The sequence below is a fragment of the Poecilia latipinna genome, unplaced genomic scaffold (assembly GCF_001443285.1).
Source record: "Poecilia latipinna isolate Pla-1442-1.1 unplaced genomic scaffold, P_latipinna-1.0 Scaffold1254, whole genome shotgun sequence".
Lineage (NCBI taxonomy): Eukaryota > Metazoa > Chordata > Actinopteri > Cyprinodontiformes > Poeciliidae > Poecilia > Poecilia latipinna.
The window spans coordinates 114,476-135,948 of NW_015113870.1; the positions used below are offsets into that span (position 1 = coordinate 114,476).

General features: G+C 40.5%; 1 protein-coding gene across 5 annotated transcripts in view; it reads right to left on the reverse strand.

Moving 5' to 3' along the window:
• Positions 1–133: 133 nt before the first annotated feature.
• Positions 134–21,473, reverse strand: part of LOC106961026 (protein NDRG3) — a 53,887-nt gene continuing 32,547 nt past the window's right edge. For 2 of the 5 annotated variants that reach the window (XM_015054492.1, XM_015054493.1), the window contains exons 4-17: positions 13,097–13,202; positions 12,847–12,967; positions 11,804–11,866; positions 11,658–11,718; positions 9,105–9,191; positions 7,802–7,858; positions 6,052–6,155; positions 5,767–5,832; positions 5,627–5,678; positions 5,501–5,548; positions 5,373–5,408; positions 4,956–5,007; positions 2,172–2,210; positions 134–478 (exon numbers count right to left, since the gene is read on the reverse strand). In XM_015054492.1, coding sequence (XP_014909978.1) covers positions 303–478; positions 2,172–2,210; positions 4,956–5,007; positions 5,373–5,408; positions 5,501–5,548; positions 5,627–5,678; positions 5,767–5,832; positions 6,052–6,155; positions 7,802–7,858; positions 9,105–9,191; positions 11,658–11,718; positions 11,804–11,866; positions 12,847–12,967; positions 13,097–13,202 — 1,068 coding nt within the window. In that variant the 3' untranslated portion in view covers positions 134–302. Of the gene's footprint in view, positions 479–2,171; positions 2,211–4,515; positions 4,542–4,955; positions 5,008–5,372; positions 5,409–5,500; positions 5,549–5,626; positions 5,679–5,766; positions 5,833–6,051; positions 6,156–7,801; positions 7,859–9,104; positions 9,192–11,657; positions 11,719–11,803; positions 11,867–12,846; positions 12,968–13,096; positions 13,203–18,487; positions 18,907–21,473 lie in introns of those variants that run through there. The other 3 variants (XM_015054494.1, XM_015054497.1, XM_015054495.1) reach the window with 3 other exon arrangements.

Genomic DNA, 21,473 nt, shown 5'->3' on the forward strand with positions numbered 1-21,473 from the left:
TATGTGTGTGCTCTTGTTTTATGTTTGTGTGTCTACTTTTACATTGTGTGTATATATATATATATATATATATATATATATATATATATATATATATATATATATATATATAACATATCCTCTAATATGCATCTGTTAATATATATTTTTTATTAGCTCCTCCTTTTCTAATCACACATACACACACTCACACACTCCCTCTGGCGTCAAGTAGCTTGGGAGCAGGATGAGCGAGAAAAGAGAGGGAGGAGGGGAGTGGCGTATAAATTACTGTGGGAGTGTGCACGCAGGTGGGGAGGGGTTTAACAGGACACCTCCATGGTCTGGGGCGCCACCTGGCTGTCCAGTGCCCCGGCAGCGGCGTTGCCCTCCAGCAGGCTGCTGATGTTGTTGCGGCTGCGGCTGCTCTCCATGGAGGTGATGCTGGAGGAGGAGGTGGTGCGCGAGCGAGCCAGGCGAGTCATTCCTGCTGACGGCACTGAAACAGGGGAGGAGGAAAAAAAACAACAGATGTTAATATTCTACTCTCACACACACTGACACACACATCAACACAGAGACCAGAGTGAAGCAGGAACACAGAAACAACTGAAAAACAGAAAAAGAAAAGTGCTTACCATGCAAGCAATTCTCAGAATAAACGACTAATCAGGCTAAAATAAAATAAAGAGGTGTGACTGAGAACTGCTGAATGTGTCCACTGAAAGGGGGACAAAAAAATTAAAACGACACAAGCAATGTGGCACAACAGAGCACGGCATTTTGCAGCGGGTCATGCAGTATTTGGACGCCGGAGCGAGGACATGCTAACGGGAAGCGCCGGGCTCTGACAGGGAGAAGAAGAAGAAGAATGTAATGCAGAAGCTTCTAAAAATGCTGCTGGAAAACGTCTAGCAGAGCTCTGTGTGGAGCTTTCTGCACACATTCACATTCAGAATGGAGCGGGGTGGGGTGCCAAACTCATTTTCATTTTGGGGCCACATCAAGATAACGAATGTCCCGAAGGGCCGTTTGGGCCAGAATGTATTACTAAAACCCATTAAACTGTTAAAGAGGCAGTGCTATGTGCCTTTTAGGCACAAAGTGCCATTTTATAGCACAATCAATTAACTATGTTCCCTGTTTCAAAGTCATATACCAAATATGACTTAAAAGAAATTTGACCTTGTAATTTAACACCTTGAAATTGGGCCTTTGTCTCTTTAAGAAGCTCCTACTTTTTCTGAAACTCCGCCTTCAGGAAGTTATCACAACATGGCTCCTCTATTAACCCTTTAACAACATTTTTACCAGTGGTTCACTGAGAAGCCACTCCTATATAAGTAGACGTGACGTTACACTTATGCAGGTGTTTGCTAATTGCTGCTGGCTAGTTTGAAGGAGCAGAAGAAGCTAAAAAAAGTCGATTTTACAAAAATACTGCCCCTTTAAAACATTAATAAATAGCCATATCTGAATTCAATAAGCACTTCTTAAAAAATAAATAATATGCAACAGCTTTTCACTCTGGTCAGTCCCTCCAGGATTTCATGACTGCAAAAAAATAAATAAATAAATAAATAAATAAATAAATAAATAAATTAAAAATTAAAAATGAATTTAATTTTTTTTTTTACAAAACCCATAACAATTTTAAGGGGCTAATTTAAAAATATTTGCACAAAATGTTGTGATACTTGAGCTTATATTTCAGTAAAGGTGACTGTTTTTTTGCTACTCGCCATACTAATTACAAATTATAATTTAACATCAGTTAAGGCTGAGGTGGCAGTGTGGTAGACATAAGAAATATTGCCACCTGCAGGTGGGAGTTGGCATCACTTTAACCCAATATTTTTCAACCACTGTGGAAGATTTGCAATAAACTCACAATTATGGAGTAGCACGTAGAAGTGCAAAGATCTGTTGATTTTGCGACTGCGAAAAACTCGAGGGACTGATTGATGTAGTTTGGCCGTATAGAGATAAAAACTGTTGCCTTAACTGATGAAACAACATTTAAGCAAACAACTGTTAATTATATGCGTCCCCCTGCAGCCCAGAGGGACACATAAGTAGCTAAGGCGGGCCGGATTTGGCCCCTGCGCCTTGAGTTTGACACACGTGTGTGCTGCAGAAGCATTTCGGTTCAAAGCGCCCCCTGGTGGAGGAGCTACTGAAGAGTCCAGTACCTGATTCGTTGCTCAGGTGACTGAGGAGAACGTAGGGAACTGAGGGCAATAGTAGAAGAAGAAAAGACAGGAGAAAAAGGAGAAGAGGAGTGAAAAGGTGCATCTTTGTGTTTAGAGGAGGCTTGGCATCGACTCAGGACAAACGGCAGCTGGCTGGCAACAAGAGGTAAGAAATCATAGCATGTGCGCACACATCGAGGGCTGCTTCCTGCCGTCTATGACCGTTTCCTGTTGCATGTCATGCTGCCCCGAGGTGTTAATGAGGGGGAAACACACTGAGGTGCCAAGGTTTTATTTTGCACACATTCGCTGCATGAAAACAGCCTTTTTTTAATCTGCTCTAATCCCGCGGTGACATTTACTCGATAGGTGGACTGGATGGCCTTTAAAGTGATGCCGCCACGCCGGCTCCTTCCACGGCGAAGAGTTTGATAGCAGCAGAGACCAAAAGAGAAGTGACATTAAAGAGATTCACTCATAGGGCGCCTTGCAGAAAAGTGTTTTCACTTTTTGTCACGTAACATCAAACTGCAGAGGGTTTAATGTGGGAGACTGACAGGGAAAAACAAGAAAAGAAAAAGAGTTGCATAACGGAAGTGGAAAGAAAAATTATTCCTTCTGCTGATGAGCTGCTAATGAAGGCTAAGTGCTATTAGCATAACAAAGAATGACCAAACACAGCAGGATGCTGTAGCTGATAGCTGTAGCTACAGGTATAGCTTTACAGACGAACCGGAAAATAAATTCCCTACCAAATGAATCTAATATGTACACAGCTGACTTATGTGTTTCTGTGTGACAAAGATCCCATCGCTCACATTTATTAAATTGACTGAAGATGAGTAAACTAAAAACTGGAGTATACACATTTTAAAAAAATCCTGTTTTTGAATATGTTGCTTTCTAATGTTATTACATTGAACATAATTTCAGATATTTGTGGAATTTTGACATAAAAATTAGATATTATTGTTACAAGTTCATTTTCTAAGGAACAGGAGTAGCAGTTGGAGATGCACATACATGGAAATTTGGGCTGATATCTACAGCTGATATTGATACTTTTTTTATTTGATTATACAATTAATCATGAGAAAAATAGATTAATTGATTACTAAAATAGTCAACAGCTAGTCAATAGGACGATTATTCGTCAAGCACGCCACAAAATGAGTCTTTATGGAGAAGTGGCGAGAAGGAGGTCTTCTTGGTCTCTGACCAAAAGGGAACTATGTGGCCAACATGCTAAAAGCGTGGCAAAAAAATGAGCATCACTCATCTCCACACCACAGTGAAACACGGTGGTGGCAGAGTCATTCAGAGCTAAATCCAGGATAATTCTTGAAGAAAAACCTATTACAGTCTGCAAAAGACTTGAGAAAGGGGGCGGAGCTTCACCTTCCAGCTGGACAACAAACTCCAACCATTCGTCCAGAGCTGAAGCCGGACGCCGGAGCTCAGAGCGTGTTCACATTCTGGAGCAGAACAGACACTTTCCATCCAATCAGACTGAAACATCTTTTGCAAAGAGGAATGGTGTAGGTGTGCAGAGAACGCAATGTGGTTCTGCAAAGTGTTGAATCAGGGAGGATGAATATAAATTTGTTTCATCATTTTTATATCTTACTTGCAAAAAAATAAAAAAAAGGATAAAAAAAAAAAAGATTATTTTCCTTCCCAGTTATGCACTACTACCCTCTAGGCTTGTTATAGATCCACACATTTCCATTTATTTATTTAATTTACTTTATATTTAAGTCACATTTAAAGTACTTGTAGTCTAAATATTAATTTCACACTTGTGTTGCACATTTTATATCACTAATTGTTGCTAATATTTAACAGGAATAGCCTGTCAACAAATAAGAAACTTCCCCCTGGGGATCAATAAAGTATATCATTATTCTTTTGATGACCCATGTTGATCTTTTACATGAAATCTTAAAAAGAAATATAGGGTGGTTTGTTGTAACATGAGAAAATGTGAAAATGTTCACTCTCATGGCTAATTTTGCAGCCCACTATAGACAGATATCTGTGTGAGAAAGGAAAGTAAAACTTTATAAACCGACTCATCCGCCCAGAGGTCACACTCTCAATCTTTGAACACTTTTTCTTTTTTCAAAAACTGCAAACATTAAAACCAGAAAGCCTGTTTAACTATGACTCGCCCTCAAAAGAGAGCGCATCAGTAAACAGTTGAGCATTAAAAGGGAGAGAGAGAAAAAAAAAAAGCACACCAAGAACAATAAAAAAGGGGTCATTTTCAACACCCACTCTGTGCCGAGCAGGAAGCAAATTGCTGTTCAGCACATCTGAGTGTGATTTCAGATACAAATCTCACCTACTGAGAGCTGTGAGTGGCACACGCTGTAAAGAGCACAGAGGAAATGATATTAGCACCAACAGAAGCCCCCCCTCGAAGGCCACTCCGTCCGGGATGGGGGCTCAGAGAGCATGCCGCTTTTCATGCTCTCCTGGACGAAACCCAACCCACTCCACCAAAACCCAGGTTGTTTAGCAACAGGCAGCAATGTGAGAGAGAGAGAGAGAAAAACAAAAAACAACCCCCACCGAGCTCAGGAGTCTTTTGTAATTGCGCTCACGTCAACAGGAAGCCGAAGAAGTAAACACAGATGAACCTGAACCACAAGAACGTCATCGAGAAGCAGCTACAAAGTGACCACAGAGTCAACCGGTTCAAACCCGAGTTACTATATATATATATATTCATATGTTTTTCAAAGACCTTTGACACATTAAAATGACAGCTGTTTTACTTACTGTATCCCATGCCCTGAACAAAGTACTTGAACGCCTCGGCGAGCTTCCCGGGCTGCAGAGAGAAAGTCAAGTTTTATCTCCAGAGCAGATAGGAGCAACAAGGCAGTTCAAAGTGTTTGACATCATGAAAACGTAACACAGTAACGATGAAACAAGCAGCCAACGTTACATTTTGTCAAATGCTATCATTAATCAAATATGTTGATTAATGTTCCAGTTATTATTAATCAAAGGCGACTCTAAACTGGTGAGTTTTTAGCTTTGATTTGAAGGAAGTCGGTGTTTCTGCAGTTTTAAAGTTTTCTGGAAGTTTATTCCAGATTTGTGCAGAAGCTGAATGTTGGTTTGGCTTCAGAAAAAAAAGTGACATGTTGCATTTCTAAAATGTAAAAAAGCAACAAAAAAAAATTAACTGACCTGCACAACTTGTGGCAAGCCTCCACAATCAGCCATCTAAAGAATCAATATCAGTTTTATTAAAACGTGAATTTTAAAGCTAAAATTGATTTGAGTTTTACTCATCTGAAATAGCAAACGCGCTTCACCTTTAGCAGTGTGGTCTTGGTGGGATTCAACCTGGAATTGCACTCCACCTGAAACACAAAGACGTTGACAACAAAGAAGAAGAAGCAAATTATTTAAATAACCATTTCTGGTGAACTTTGACCTACCACAGCCTCGACAGCAGGTGACGTGTCTCCGACCACCAGCAGGGAGGGGCACCTGGAGTGGGTGAACAGAAAAACATCTAAGGTCAAGCTGCGCTCTGGTGCAAAACACAGATCAGCGCCGCCTCAGTCTCAACACCCACGTTAGTGTGTTCACCGTATCCTCGTTCAACCCCACGATGGGCCTTTCGATCTCCAGGTCTCTGCGGCTGCAGACAAAGTAAAGTAACGGCGTGTTAAGAGAAGATGAAGCTAAAAAAAGAACCATGTAATGTTGACTTAAGCTGTGGGGTTAGACTGGCCTTTTTGGGATTAATTTTAAGTTTTGACCAGAAATAATAATAATAACAATAATAATAATAATAATAATAAAAATGAAGAAGAAGAAAAAGCAAAACAATGTGCATCTTTCACATCTTTGAACTTACTACTGGTAGGAGCCACAGAACAGGGCCAGGTTGTCCTGGTTGATGTCCTGGGCGATGTGGAGGCGGTAGGTCTGGATCAGCTCCTGGTTTTCTGTCAGCTCATCCTGACGGACAGAAAATACTTCAACAAATTCCAGTAAAGATAAACACATTTAAGAGTCCAGACGCTACAGTAATCGTACCCCTCTCTCGTTTTGGCACACTTGGCATGATGTTGTCACTGCTGTGTTTCACCATGGGATGTTCAGGGTGATCCATTGAGGGGTTTTTTATGTGCATTTTGAGGTATATCATTGAAAAAAAGATTTATGGTTTATGTTAAGGCAACATTTGAAAAAAACTCCCTCAATTTAACAAAAACATTTTTTACTTTTTTCTTGAAAAGTGTTAATGCGCAAACTAGCATGTGACCCATGCTAGTTTGTAACCTCCACTTGCAGCCATGAGTTTATTACATCTGACGACATTATGCTTTGCATAACCTGGTTGATTCGCTCCAAACCCGTAGATGGAAACGCGCCTAAACTGCGTTTTGCTTTTTTGTGGAACATTTTAGAAGTTTGCTCAAAATTCACAAAACAATTGGATGGAAGCATGGCTACGGCTCATTTTTAGCCAAAACCTGGACTTTTACATGCAAGTCAAAACAAATAAACTTCTCCCACATGTTTTCTTGAGGCAAACAGCTAACAGTACTTCTTTAAGCTTTCTACAGCCTCTCTTCCATACATGCCAGATCTATAGAAAGTATGACTGAACTACTACAAAGTCTTCATGGGTCTCTCACACTGCTGCTCACACTTCATATCCATGTACATGCATCAAGAACAAGCAGCAAAAACGTCATAAAGAACTTGCACCCATGGTATATAGAACCAATTTGTCTGCTCTTATGGAGGATGTATAAATCCCAACAGGTGTCTCCAGAGGAGGCACTGATTACAGTTTTCAGGTCTATCGTTGATCTTTAAAAAGCCCGACTTCCCAATTCCAATTTTGGTCGATACTGTTTTTTTTTTTTAATTTGTTTGAAAAGCGACTAAATATATTGACAAAGTTGCTAAGTTGGCAACAGTGGGTGACTATTGTTGACCGCTGTCAGTCAAACCTCTCTCATGGCAGAGGAAAAGAGAACAATGGCTGACTTTTAGACCTCTGCAGAGGAAGGTAAGATCGGTAAGACTGAGGAAATCAAGGCCAATTTTTCGGTTCACACCTACTTGTCTAGTCTGCAGAGTCTGCGGATCTCTGCAGCTTCTCTTTTCACATGGGTAAAATAAAACCTGGTGTAATTTTTATTCAGCTTCACAATTCTGCTTAAGTTGCATATGACGTCAAACACGCACACAAAAAAAACAATGTTTCAAATTTCTGTGCCTGTAACGTGACCACGTGTGTTGAAAAGATTAAGGAATAATCCATTTCATACACAACAACGTGCAGGAAGTCACATTTAACAGAAGTGCAGTGGATGTGAATACATTTTACGTGATTGATTCACTTCAACAGCTGTTTATGTTTGCACAGTGGGGTCATTTATAGCACTATTAGACGACTGTTTGCTTTTTGTGGGTCATGATCGGCCTCACTGCATATTAAAGACGTTATTAGCAAACGTCTTTTAGTCGTTAAAGGTTAGATAAACCTCTGGGTTTTCTAGAGAAGTCGAGTAGTTTATTACAGACGCCGACACAGGATCAGTAATAAACGAGAGGGGAGGGCAGGAGAAAGAGTCGCAGTGAGAACTCACAGTGCTGAAGTGGTGAGCCATGACGATGTCCACCAAGTTACTGGTCCATCCAGACAGCTGCACACACACAGCCAGCAGAGACAATGTAACACATTTATCATCATTTTGTTAGTGTGTGCTTTTCGTTTTCTTAGGAAACTGATTTTTGTACTCGGTGAGCAAATTCACAGAACATTTAGCTTGTGCAACAATAATAAGCAGAATAAATGGCATAATTAGAGTGTAGCTAAGTTATTCCTTAAATAAACTTTGTTGAACAACAAACAATGTTACTATGTGTTTTAGAAATTAACAAAAAGCAGCTTAATATATCTTTAGATGCACTTTAGATGCAGATTAACATAAGGTCTGGTAGAAAAACAACCCTATCTGGAGCTTGCATCAGCGCTTTCTGATAAAAACTTACCATGTGTATTTTTAACCACTGCTCATCTAATAATACTGAGTCTGCTCCGCCTGTGCAGATCTTATATTGTACACTTATACACTGGTTGGAAGTCAAAAGATTGTCTGGGGTTTTTCAACTGTTTTAGGGTAATTTTGATGAGCTCAATCCAAAAGTCAGACTGGTTTTGCTGAATCAGGTCAACTTTCTGAACTATGGAGCAACATGAGTATCAAAACCCACGACTTGTTCTCACATCTGGATCGATTTCCTGAGAATCTGATCAGTGAGTGATGAGCAGGAGGAGAGACTCCATCAGGACAGGAAAGAGACGGAGAATTTTACACAGTCAAGACGAAATGTTCAATTCACACGTACTAACCCTGATCAGTGTTTATTATTCAATTTTCAGAAATCCAAATTTGTAACATTTAATTAATAAACTCTGTTGGAAAACAATTTTTCCCTCCTAAATCCATTTTTGGATGAGGAATATTAACAACAGTAAACTGATTGTGTCACAAAAATGTAATGAATTAAGTCAGAAGATCAGATTTCTCTAAATCAAATTAGAATAAAAACCTGACCTGATGGAGGAAAAATTGATGTCATTTTTGGATTCAGCTGTGCTAAATAGTCCAAATTTAGCTGAAAAAACAGACAACTTCCAAAGAATATTCTTTTGTAACCCAATGTTATTGTTCCACCATTTTTTGTTGATGGGATACTCTTCCTCTAGCAGTAATTTGAAAGTCGTCTGAATCGCAGTATGATAACGGTGAAAAAAAATAAATACTTTTGTGTAGTTCGTCAGTTTATTTTTCCATTTTGGCCGCTTCTGATCGCACATTTCTCATTCCTGTTTGAATTTCACATGAAACTTCCTTCCGGGTTCTGCGGTGAAGTTGGAACACTGACCTTCGAAGCGGCCCAATCAATCCAGCCTTCGGCACACGGGTCGACGTTGATCAGAACCAGTCCTTCTACGAGGTTGGGGTTGTTCAGCTGGAAAGTAAGCAATGAACGTGAAGGTAATGCAGTGTTTTAGAGACAGAAAAGTTTTAAAATGAAACAACTTTCCACCATTTTTTGTAATAATAATAAAAAAAGTGACACACGAAAAGAGTCTTTGAGGAGACACCCTTCTAAAAAGAAAATCTTAATATGGATGATGACAGCTCGTCTAGGACAGCAAAGCACCTATATCTGTAAATTTAATTAACTTTATAAAATAAAAAAACAAAAAAGGGAAACATTTTTAAATGACTCTGTGGCCATAAACTGTGAATAAAAACATAAAGTGAACAAAAACAAAGAAGCAGGTTTTCTTCTCCTCTGATAAACATAGCAGCAGTGAATGGAAGCAGCTGAAAGTCTCGGTTTTTCTCTTTACCAGAAATACTTTTCACTCCAGGATCATAAAAGAATTGAAGACTTGATTTTAAAGGAAGCAACAGCAAATAGGAAGTTAAGGGGACAAGCTCAACACATAGTTCATGTTGTGGCAAGGGCACGTAGTTGTACGTCAGCCAGCAGGCCACTGAGGTCAGAGGTGTTGTTTGTGGGTACAAACTGTCTCAAAAAGAAAATTATTTATTTTTTATTTTGCATGCGTCTTCTGTCACTCTGTGGATGACATGATAAATAACAGGCTGTGCATTTCCAATACTAATAGCACTAATAGCTGCAGTTGTGACTAAATGTTTCCTAGAGACCAATAAATGAGAGAGCATCTGACTGTATCTTAGTATTTTATCTTCAGGTCTATCCACTACATGTGTGGTATTATCTAGAATTGACTTGTTGAAAAACAACATGTGAGAAAAACTAAATGCTCATGTATGTATAAAGCTAAACCCTCTCAAATTAAATGGGGACTGAAAAGCGGAATTTCCAGCTGCTTCCATTCACTTCTACCATGTTTTGCAGAACCGCTACCACTGACAACTACTGGGAGGAATGCGCTGATGCATGCATGGGTGGATAAGAGTAAAAATGCTGGTCAGAACCAGCAGAAATACAAATGTCTAACCAGAAAGCTGCCAGAATTTTAATTTTTGAATGAGATGTTTTTAATCACAAGCAGTGATACCTTTGTCTGCACTACCTTTGTGCTACCGCTCTTCACTACCTTTGTCTGCACATTTAGCTGGTTGTCTTCTTTCTTCATGCTTTTTAAAAAAAATATTACTCAGTTTTAGAAGTTGAAATTACTATCAACATATCCGCTACAAGCAGTCATTCACTACATTCGGCAACTTTCAGACAAATTGGGCTCTTCACAGAATGCTTTTAATTCACTGGGTAGAGTACCGGTTGCTTGGGTATCCAGGCTGCTGCTCTCAGCCAAAATATCTCTTGACTTTTTCCTCCTCACTGAACAAATCGCTGCCTTATAAACAAGCTAGAGACTTTGCCATCTCTAATTTTATCTTGGGTGGCAATGAATAATTCATTCAGTAAATCATCACTCTCCACTACCTTTGTCTGCGCTTTTGGCTGGTTGCCTTTTGCCTTCATGCTTTTCTAAATATTACTCTGTTTTAGAAGTTGAAAGGACTATCGCCATCATCAGCTACAAGCTCAAAAGCAGTTTAAGAAAAACATTTTTGGAAGCTATAAGTGCCAATTGCTTCTTAAGAATTGGTACCAATTGCTTATTTTTACAAATGGGTGTCGGGTTACAGCTTGGGGAAAATAAATATGTTTTTAAAGCTGTTAACGAAGGCCTGAGAACATGAAGAAAATGGAAAAACATAAGAATTTTATGCTCATATGAAGACACAGATAAAACCTATAAAAAAATAAAGCACATCTGTCAGTTCAAATGAAGCTGAAATGTGATTCAACAGAGAGTGCTGGGACTCTAAATGCAGGCGAGTGGATTTAAAAAGGCCTGAAGGCAGACAGAGGCTGTCTGGGGAAACACAGGACCTTATCTTGCTTAATATTGAGCAGATGCTGCAGATGCTGCGTTTGGCCAAAATATGAATGCAGTGCAGCGTGAGCCGCTCTGCCCATCCCGGGTAAACAAGATTCTCTTTCCGGCCTGTTAAAGCCAAACATATTTCACAATCAATGTTTCCACTTGAATTTTAAACCGGAGCAGACTGTCCTTGGAGAGACGGCTGCTATTTTTCCATCTCTTCACCTCCCTGTATTACCAGCCTCCCGTTTCATTATTAATCTGTCAGTACATCCTCTCTTCTCCAGAGCTTTCTTCTAGATTGTGCTTATTTTAGCTTTGTTAAGCGAGCGCAGAAACAAGGCGCATGAAAAAGGAGGGAATCTTAAAGGTGATTCATCCCGGGGTGACTGGCACCACAACAGGAACCCGATGTCCTGTGTGGGTTCAATAAGAGGCTTTCATGTTACAAGCTGTGTGGTCAAAAAAACTCCTGGGAAACGGTGCCAGGGTGTATCTATGTTGCACACCAGGATAAATAAAAAGCACCAATGTGGAGGACTCACTGCAAAGCGGGTGAGGACGTAAGCTCCAGCTCCTACACCGATGCCGATCACACTGTTGACCCTACAGAAACAAACAGATGCTGTAGTGATTCAGACAAAAAAAAAAAAAAAAAAATTAACCAGCAAACAGCAGGAAAGATGCTCACTTCAGCTGAGTCATCACAGAGGGCAGCATCTCAGCCAGCTCGTCCATGGTAGGGTAATGGTAACTGTAGACAGGTCAGAGGTCATGTAATTGATATACGATATATCAGCACCAACATCGGTATCAACCACTCGATATAGCTGCATCCATATGGATATTGGCATTGGTATTGGATGTATAATATATTGGCACTAATATTGACATCGGCCACACAATATATCAGAATTAATATCAGTATTGGCTGTGTGATATTTCAGCGCCAACATCGTATCGGACAAAAATAACAGTAAATATCGAGTATCACCCATAATGACAATATTATTATTGGATATCAATATTGGCACAAATCTTTATATCGATGCATCCCTAATTTATACTATCATGTAAAAGTGTTTGTGCACTGACAATTTTTACATCCTGTCATTTTTTCAGACTCAAACCTGAACAGATTGTACTTAGATTTTGACTGAAGGGCCAACACAAAGTGGTGAATAACTGAGAAGTGGAAAAGGAGAGTTATATATTGTTTTCAACTGGTCATTCTCACACACACACACACACACACACACACACACACACACACACACACCTAAAGCATCCCACTGCAGCTCAGGCTGTATGCTTAGAACAGATTTGAACAGGAGGTAATTAGTTGCCCTGGATTATGTTTAGTGGCATTAGAGTATAAATATATTTGTATATAGTTTTCTCTTTTTGAAAATCTACAAATACTTTTTTTCACTTTCCAGCTATGCACCACCTTGTGCAAGTCCATCATGCAAAACCATAGTTAAATACACTGAACGTCATGGCTGTAATGTGACAATATTTTTAAAAGGTTCATGAAATACAAGCAGTTTCTAAACCCCGTACATTTTCTTATCTTTCAGTTAATCAGAAAAATTGAGATCATTATAGATTTATACGTTCAAGGAAGTTCAATTTGAAAAACAAATGACCAGTGAAAACGTTTCCATTAGCAAATGAACCTGCTGTGTCAGCACCAGCTCTGAAATGAAGGTGTTAAAGGAGAGCGCCACTCACCCGCTGGGGAAGGGAGGCGCACCCTCCTGCTGGCCGGGCGCGTCCACATGGACCACAGCAAAGTGCTGGGTGATCTCCTGCATGTCCTCATAGTTGAACAGGGTGTTGAAGCAGGACTTGTCTAAAAAAAAAAAAAAGAGGCAAACAAGATGGAGACAACTTACAAATAATACAAAAAAATACTCACTAAACCGTGTCATTCATCCAGGAGTGTGGGACATGGGCGAACATATTTTTTTGGCTGACTCACGGTTGAGTCCGATGTCGTGATAGGTGAGGATGACGGGCCTGTTGCCCTTGGGAACGCCTCGCATCGTCACATGGAGAACGCCGTGAGGAGTCTCAATGTCATGTTCCTGCAACCAAGGAGAGGAAAAACATGAGCTGAGGATGAAAGGTGTAATGCCTTCAGGAGATAGATAGGCAGATTCTAGTTTTCTTTTACTAACGAGCTAAGTTACAACAGAAACCTCTCAGATGAACATGAACAGCAAAAGAAGGCATATAATGTTTCCTGAGGAAGAAGCTACTAATAAATAATAGCTGGGTTGTTTCCTTAACCCAAATGATGGATTTACTTTGTTGGGAGAGTCGTCTAACCACCGAGAACCAGCAAGCTGGGTTAGAGAGGAGATTAAAAAGCGCCACTTTGGATGAGATATCACTCAACCTGTTGTCCAAGACAGCATAAGCAATAGTAAAATGTAAAATGATGCTGAATAACAATGTTCATTTCAGCGGCTTATGTTAAGAACATAACATAATTTGTGTAACTTTTCTTCACATAAGGAAACCAATTTGTTAATTTAAGCTTGCTTTAGCCTTTTAGCTGCTAATTTATTAGCACAAGCTAGTACTAGCCATGTTTCACACACACTGACCAAAGAGTCAGACATTTAATATGGTCACGGTAAGAAGCTGTAATTATTTATATTATAGGATTTTTTTTGCCGTTTATTAGTTGTATTACTCCAATAGTTTTACCAAATATGCATTAAATTTAATCAACAATAGATTTAAATGCAAACTGAAGTAAAACAAAAACAAATGTGATTTAGTTTGACCCAAATATTAATATTTTAGTATTTTAAGTTATTACTCGTTGATCATATTGAGGGTAGAAAGGAGCTGCTCTAACCATGTTATTGGTTAAAGCAGACTTAATGGTCAAGTCCATTAAGTCTGTTGACTTAATGGACTTGACCATTAAGTCAAGTCCATAACCCTAATGTGATAAAATCAACTCAGACCAGAAGACTTTCATTTTTGACCAGGGACTTGATTGGCCACACCACCCAAACTGTGTTGGTTTTAACTCAATAGTCGTAGATAATAACAGCTGCAGTTTCTTTATCGATGCGGAAGGAAACGTATCTCCAGAGATGAGCGTGAAGTTTCAAGGCTAAACTAAACTATTCAAGTAGAAATTTAAATGTAGTAACACTGGGTTAATTACTACATACTATTTGTTGCTTAATGTTTTGCAGTCCTTAAACTGTTGACAGGTTATTTCTAACACACTCATTGTATTAGTGTGTCCACAAGGACACTTTAAAGTTTATAAATTGGGTATGCAAAGCATGCGTCTTTTCAGTCCTGAGCCCTTGAAGAAACAAAGCAGTGAATAGGGCAGGCTGCAGAACCCTTTTCATTTGGTTAAAAAGGGAAAGAGAAAAAAGCAGCATTATTGTTCAGGACTCTGAATCCGCTTTCACCCGGATGACTCTGCAAAAATTTCAGCATGGTGTGCTTTGGACCAATGAGAAGAAGAAGCAAAGAGAAGCATAATGAAATTCAGAAAGCACATCCCAGCATTTTTATCAATTTATTATTATTTCTTCACCATTAACCGGAAAGCCCCACGTTTGTATATCGGATGATAAAAAAAATGACTAAAGTGTGGAATTTGCACAGCAACAAACAATCAAAGCATTGACTGAGTTGATGCAATTCAGAGAGAAATTACAGGAAGTGGGAGAAAAAAAAGCTGCCACTTTCCAGGCCAACTTTGTGATTCACAAACTCATCATATCCCAACAAACAAATTCCTCAAGGTCAGCATGATGCGGCGCTGCAAACAACGCTCTGTGTGATGCGGCTCCATACATCTGTGAGGGCGTGTGAGCCGCACAGAGCAGCGGGCGGGGCCGCCGCCCCGGTCTCCAGGCCCCACTGGTCATCAATAATGGAGCGAGAAAGCCGGAGCGAATGAAAAATCCACATTAAGGACAACAGATCGAACGTCGGCCCTGCTTCTCCGTGAACTCCCAGCAGCATTGGGAGAAGCGCATGTGTTGTAAACACTTCAGATTAGATGGAGGCTAATCCTGAGGCCGGCGGCCGCTGTAATCGTTCGGATCCGCTGAGTATAACGGACACAGCAACACAAGAAGAAGAAGGGGAGGAGGAGGAGTTGATCCTGTCAGTGCCGTTTTCCTGAACCGCACAGGTTCGGGCAAACATTAAAACTGCACCGCAGTATCAGAAATGTGTAGGGCTGAAACGATTATCGATTAATCATGATGAATCGATTGTTGAAATAATAATCAACTAATTAGTAAGGGACAAGGGTGTAAAGAAAATGGATGGATGGATAATTAGTAATCGATTTAATGTTAACTGGAGAATACAAACTACAAAAGAAAGCCACTAGCAGAAAGAAGAACATATTAAAAACAGCAATTCAGCCAAAATGGTGGAAAAAACAAACATACACATTTTGCATTTAAAATAATAAAAAACACTTTGTAAATATGTTCAACCCAAAACTCCTCAGGTGTTATAGCTAAGTTAGCTAAAACATTAGCTAGTTTTAGTTTTTCCACCCAATTAATAATTGATTCATCAAAAGATAAACTAATTGATCATTGGTTTATTTCTACTGATGAAAAGTTAAGTATCAAGGGCTGAGCTTTTCATAATATTTAAACTATTTTTAAGCTGCATCCTTTGATACAAGCCAAGCAAACACTAAAGGAATGCTGTTGTTGCATTTTTTATTTTAAAAATGAAGTACTTGTTTACTTGCTTATTTTAATGGACTTCTAATAGTTTTTAAAAAATACTTAAATGGGTAAATGAAAAATATTTTATCCGATTAATCAATAAACCGTCAGAATAATCATTTCAAAACCAATCATTGGCTTCAGCCCTAGAAATGTGTGGCAAATGAACCGATGATGAACTCTACTTCTCATGGCGAGACCAAATAAACCCTGATGGAGGAACTCCCGCCTTCGTGTGGAGCCTTCGCTCGAGGTAGCGCAGAAAAACAACCAGCTGTAGATGGAAAGACTGTCTTCAACGGCCATGCTGCTGCAGATTTTCATTTCCAGACAAGGACAGAGTCAAGGACAAGTCCACAAATATACTTTGCTAAAACGCCTGTCTTCTTTGGTGTGTGTGTGTGTGTGTGTGTGTGCCAGAGAGAGCAGGCACATGCATTCCCACTGCTGACATGAAATGAAAAGGTCCGCGGGGGGAACCGGGGTGACGATGGGTTAGACGGATCAAGGGACAGACTGGACGTAGATGGAGGGAAGTAGAGCATGAAAGCCGTGGCAGAGACAAGTCAAGAGGCTGGCTGAGGGAGAGTGCCTTAAAACAGAAAGGGCTGCGTCGCTTTAATTTCTCATGTCTGCTCCAGCTATCATGGAGAAGGAGGAAAGGAGAGGAAGAGATTTCTGTTGGGCTAAAAGTGTTATTGATTCACTTTTCAAATCTCTCGTCACGCTTTTAAACATATAAACATGAGTGCTTGGATAAGTTCTTAGTAGAGACAAACCAATCAGCGTTGAACAGGCTGATTTTCTTTGTACTAGAAGTTTTTTTTTTTTTATCCTAATAGCAGTGAATGCTGTAATTATCTGGATCTACTGTGTGTGAGCTTTTATCCAGATTTTTCCAGGCTGACAAAGATTTAAAATTTGTTTTGATTATGACCAATTCAGATCTTGTTTTACTTGAGCAACTGCACAAAAAGAAAAACAAATGTGTTGCAGGCTCTTTGATGGAGGTAAACATTTCTAATCAAATAGAAAATAAAGAAATTACATGACCATCCCGGTTTGAGAATTAGTGTAGAGGCACAAATACTGAATTTTCTGCCTGAACGAGGAAAAACTACCTCGCTTGAACTTCTCTTACCGATCAATCTCATGTACCAATGTTGATCGGTACATGTGTAGGTTGTAGACATGGCCTGCACAAAACCGGACAAATGTGTCACTGCAATATTAATTTGAATGTTGTGACGATGACATCGATTCAGATTAAGCCAACATGCAACTCCCTTAGTTGTACCTTTCCCATCATGATGTCTCTACCATTCTCCCTGAGCTTTAGCCTCTCTACCATTAAGATCCAGGTCAGTTGTGGGTAAAATCAGCAGCAGGAGTCCATCCAATTCAAACTATTCTTCCAGTGTCTGCTGTTCAAAACGACTGAATTATGACTCTGCAGTACAGTTGCACTATTTAATGTAATTGGTGTAGAAAAGCAGCCATCTGATAAAATTTTAGATTTATAGCAGTGTTTGTTGTTTGAGTCTGAGACTGTATGGAGTGGCATATTTGCAACCAAATAAACATTTGATTGAATTTTATTGTCACTGTAATGAATATCATAAAGTTTGTGATGAAATTCCTCATCTCCCACCCCTACTAGTTGAATAAGTTATTAGTAAGGGGCGTTTGATAGGAGACATAATGACTACTAAAGTTATTGCATCCCAGCTGTCCTTTGGGATATTGCACACATCGATATCTGACTGACGATTGTGATTCAACGCATAGAGCTATAAAATGGGAAGGGAAGGGCGTTAGCATCTATTCCTGCCCGCTTTGGGCGGGTTGTGGGAATATCAGGGAAACATCTGCGCTTAAAATATGAGTATCAGCATGTGCACAAGTGTGAAAAGGTAACAAATGATTCGCTTTCTAAAAAAAAAAAAAAAAAAAAAAAAAAAAGGGGCAAAAAAGAGAAGCCCCCCCCCTCATCTCCCCGCAACGCCTCGGTCGATCAATACCTGCACTCTTGTTTCCTCCTCCAGCTAAAAACGACGGCAGTCTCGGGTGTGAGCCACTAAACCCCTCCATGCACATACAAACATCCATGTGCATATTCCCCCAGCGATACGGTGACCCTCCCCTCCCTGCAGCCCCCCCCATGCTACTTGCATGTGTCACATCCAAACGGCGGGCTGGAGCTACAAACTCAAGGACTCTGCAGGGGGGGGGTGAAGCAGCAGCAGATGTTTTTAACGTATTGTTGCCATGCCTTGTGTTGGGGGGTGAGTGACCTCCCTCCCACTGCCTCTTTTTAGTGAGTGATGGATGAATAAGGAACGCAATGCATGGGCGCACCACAGGCGTTTGCAGAACACGTTCATCTGCAGCGACACACATGTACACACAGACACCGTGGGCATCTTTCGTATCGTCACCACACCCTGAGCAAGTTTGGGTGCTGTGTGACCTGTGGGTGCGCACACACACACCTGGCAGATGTTCCCCTTATTCTACCAGCAATCCAGAACAGACCCATTGAGCTAACAACAGTCAGTCTATTGAAAAAGTGCAGAATAACGCCTCTCCTCTAAAGACCTAGCCAGGCTCTCCAGTCGGACGCATTAGTCACTCACCGCATCATTTCCAGCACACGAAATCTGCTCCAGGTCCAGGACGGTTGACATGTTTTACCCAATGCAGGAGCCGAGTGTTATGCTATGCGGAAGCGTGTGCTGAGCGGCTCTTAAGATCTCCAAACCCAGAAGGGGGAGGCAGAGGAGGAGGAAGAGGAGGAGGTTTTGGTTGGATGGGAGGGATGTGGGGTGAGGCTGCCAGATGATCAGCAGCAGCAGCAACAGCAGCGACAAGGGAGATAGACAGAAGAGTGCGAGGCGAGGAGGACACGGGTAAACAACTTGAATGAAAACAAGGAGGAGGGAGGGCAACTGAGAGGCAGAAAGACAGAGAGAGAGAGAGAGAGAGAGAGACAGGGAAGTGGTGGGAAAAGAGAGCAGGAAAGGAGACAGACGAGGAGGAGAGTGAGACTGCAGCTTGTGTTTGGTAGTCACAGCGCAATCATGCATTCAGCCGATGCTGCGTCTAATTGGACTGCGGAGGGTCAGGTGGGTTGGTGGGAGAGGGAGGGACTTTGAGGAGCATCAGGAGGAGGAGGAGGATAGCAGAGTGGGAGAGGGGTGACGGGGTCCACGGGATGCAAAAAGCAGTCCAGGAATACGGATAGGCTGCTGACATCACTGTGTGCTATGGATAAAGAGGAGAGGAGAGGCAGGGAGGAGGCCGACTTTGACGGCTGGCCCTTGGGGTCATTTTCAGCGTCAGCAAAATGGCCGAACAAGATTCCATAGCTGCCACCGGGAGAGATCAGAATGACCTTAACCCTAACCCTAAACCTAATCCTGAAGGACCCACTTAATGACCTCCAGATTAATAAGAGGGAGTTGAACACTGATTTCACACAACACTGTTACAAACATCCATAAGTGCTTCTCTCATAGACCAGAAAAAGGAAACAAGAAGCCTCTTATTTCATCTCCAGAACGATGAGGGGTTTTTTTTTGTCCTCTAAACTTCCTGCTTAGTCACCTGATCCACACAGTTTATGGATCTCTCCTCTGTCGCTGCACAGCAGCTAGCAGGGCATGGCGTCACACCTCCGTCTGAGACAGGCTGCTCGCCTCAGCCAATCAGACGCAGCGCAGCAGATGAGATTTAAGGAGCAAAAAATGGGTTTTATTGGTCCGTCAGTGTATTAGCATGTTAGGTTGTAGACTGCAGTTTCTACATCTTCTCACGGTCCTGACCCATAGAGGGGGCTGTTCACACAGAGTATGAACATGTACAGTAATTTAACACATAGGAACTATATGTGGATGTTGTGTTTCAAACATTTTAATGCTGGCCTCTTTGTTCCTGATGAGTGTAGATGGTAGAAGCTTTCCGTAGCAGAAAATATGTCAAACTGCACAAAGGTAGTGTGTGTCAACACAATGGATTTGTGTCACGATATGCTTTATAGTCAGTGGTGTCGCATTTAAGTGATTAAAACATAGAAGGAACCTTTTCTTGTGTCACTTTATCATACAGTGAGTCATCAGGGTCTAAGCATAACTCCGCAGTGGGAGGTTTTATAGATTCACACGAAGCTGCTCAGGTTTGCGTTAAGCAATACACTGCAGCTTTCCATCCATCTATCAATCAGCATACAGTACCCAGCTAAAGTACTCTTGCTCTTGAACCTTCTACGTGTTCTTGAATTAAAGCCACAAACTTCGATGGGTTATGTTGGAATTGCGATAGATAAGCAAAATGAAGATGATGTGCGGTTTTCATTTTCTGTTTACAATACAAAATCTGAGTAGCGTGTCTTACATTTCAACTCCCTTTACTCCGACACACCAAAATGAAATCTAGTGCAACCGGCTGTCTTAAAGGGAAAGCGGGGGTGAGATTATGCAAAATAATTTTTTTGAGCTTTATATCGTGCTAAAATGTTATTCACTCATCAAAAATGTACAAAGTGTGTTGCTTTGAGTCACTCGTGCATGTTTGAGAAATCGCCGCCTATTTACCGAAAGCTCCACGCTGGTGACTCCGACGCAGCTACAATGCAAAGTCATATTTCTATTACGTCTTTGATATACAGTATTTAATAACAACTGAAGGCAACAGTTACTTGATTGTGCTATAAAATTGTACCTAGAAAATACGCAACACTGCCCCTTTAAGAAATCATTTAATAAGTAAATGGAGTCTAGTGTAAATACAGAAATTACTGGAAGGCCTCAGAGATTTGATAAACAAACAGCATCAGGAAGACCAAGGAACACGAGGACCAGGTAGGTCGAGGGTAACTTACCCATGGATAAGGAGCCCTTCACTGAGATCTCTGCTCTCTATGCAAAACGATATGCAAGGTGGAAAAATAATTCCACATCACTGTAAATGTACCATGCCCACAGTCAGTGAGAGCATTATAATTATTAGGAATGTTTTTATTTTTATTTACAGAATGGATGGAGCTCAGAACATTGCAGTCCTGAGAAAAAAGTTCGACTCTGCAAAAGACTTGAGATCTGGGAGGAGGATCTCCTGCCAGCAGAACAATATAAATCCAGAGGGAACGACTGAGATCAAAGCATTTTTATGAGAATACAGCTCTGGAAAAAAAATGAAGAGACCACTGCAAAATGATCAGTTTGCCTGATTTTACTCCATATAGGTATGCGTTTAAGTAGAATGAACAATGTTGTTTTATTCTATGAACTACTGACATGTCTCCAAAATTCCAAGCAAAAATGTTGTATTTATTTGCAGAAAATGAGAAATTAACAAAATAACAAAAAAGATGCAGCGCTTTCAGACCTCAAATAATGCAAAGAAAACAAGCTAATATTGATTTAGAAACAACAATACTAACGTTTTAACTCATGAAGAGTTCAGAAACCAATATTTGGTGGAATAAACAGGAGGTTTTCAATGTGGTTCAATGCAGTGGGCTCTTACATTTTTTTTTTTACCAGAGCTTTATTAATTATAATGCTTCCAAAAATGCATTAAAGTTTGTAGTTATAAAGGCAACCATACATTTGCAGGGAATGC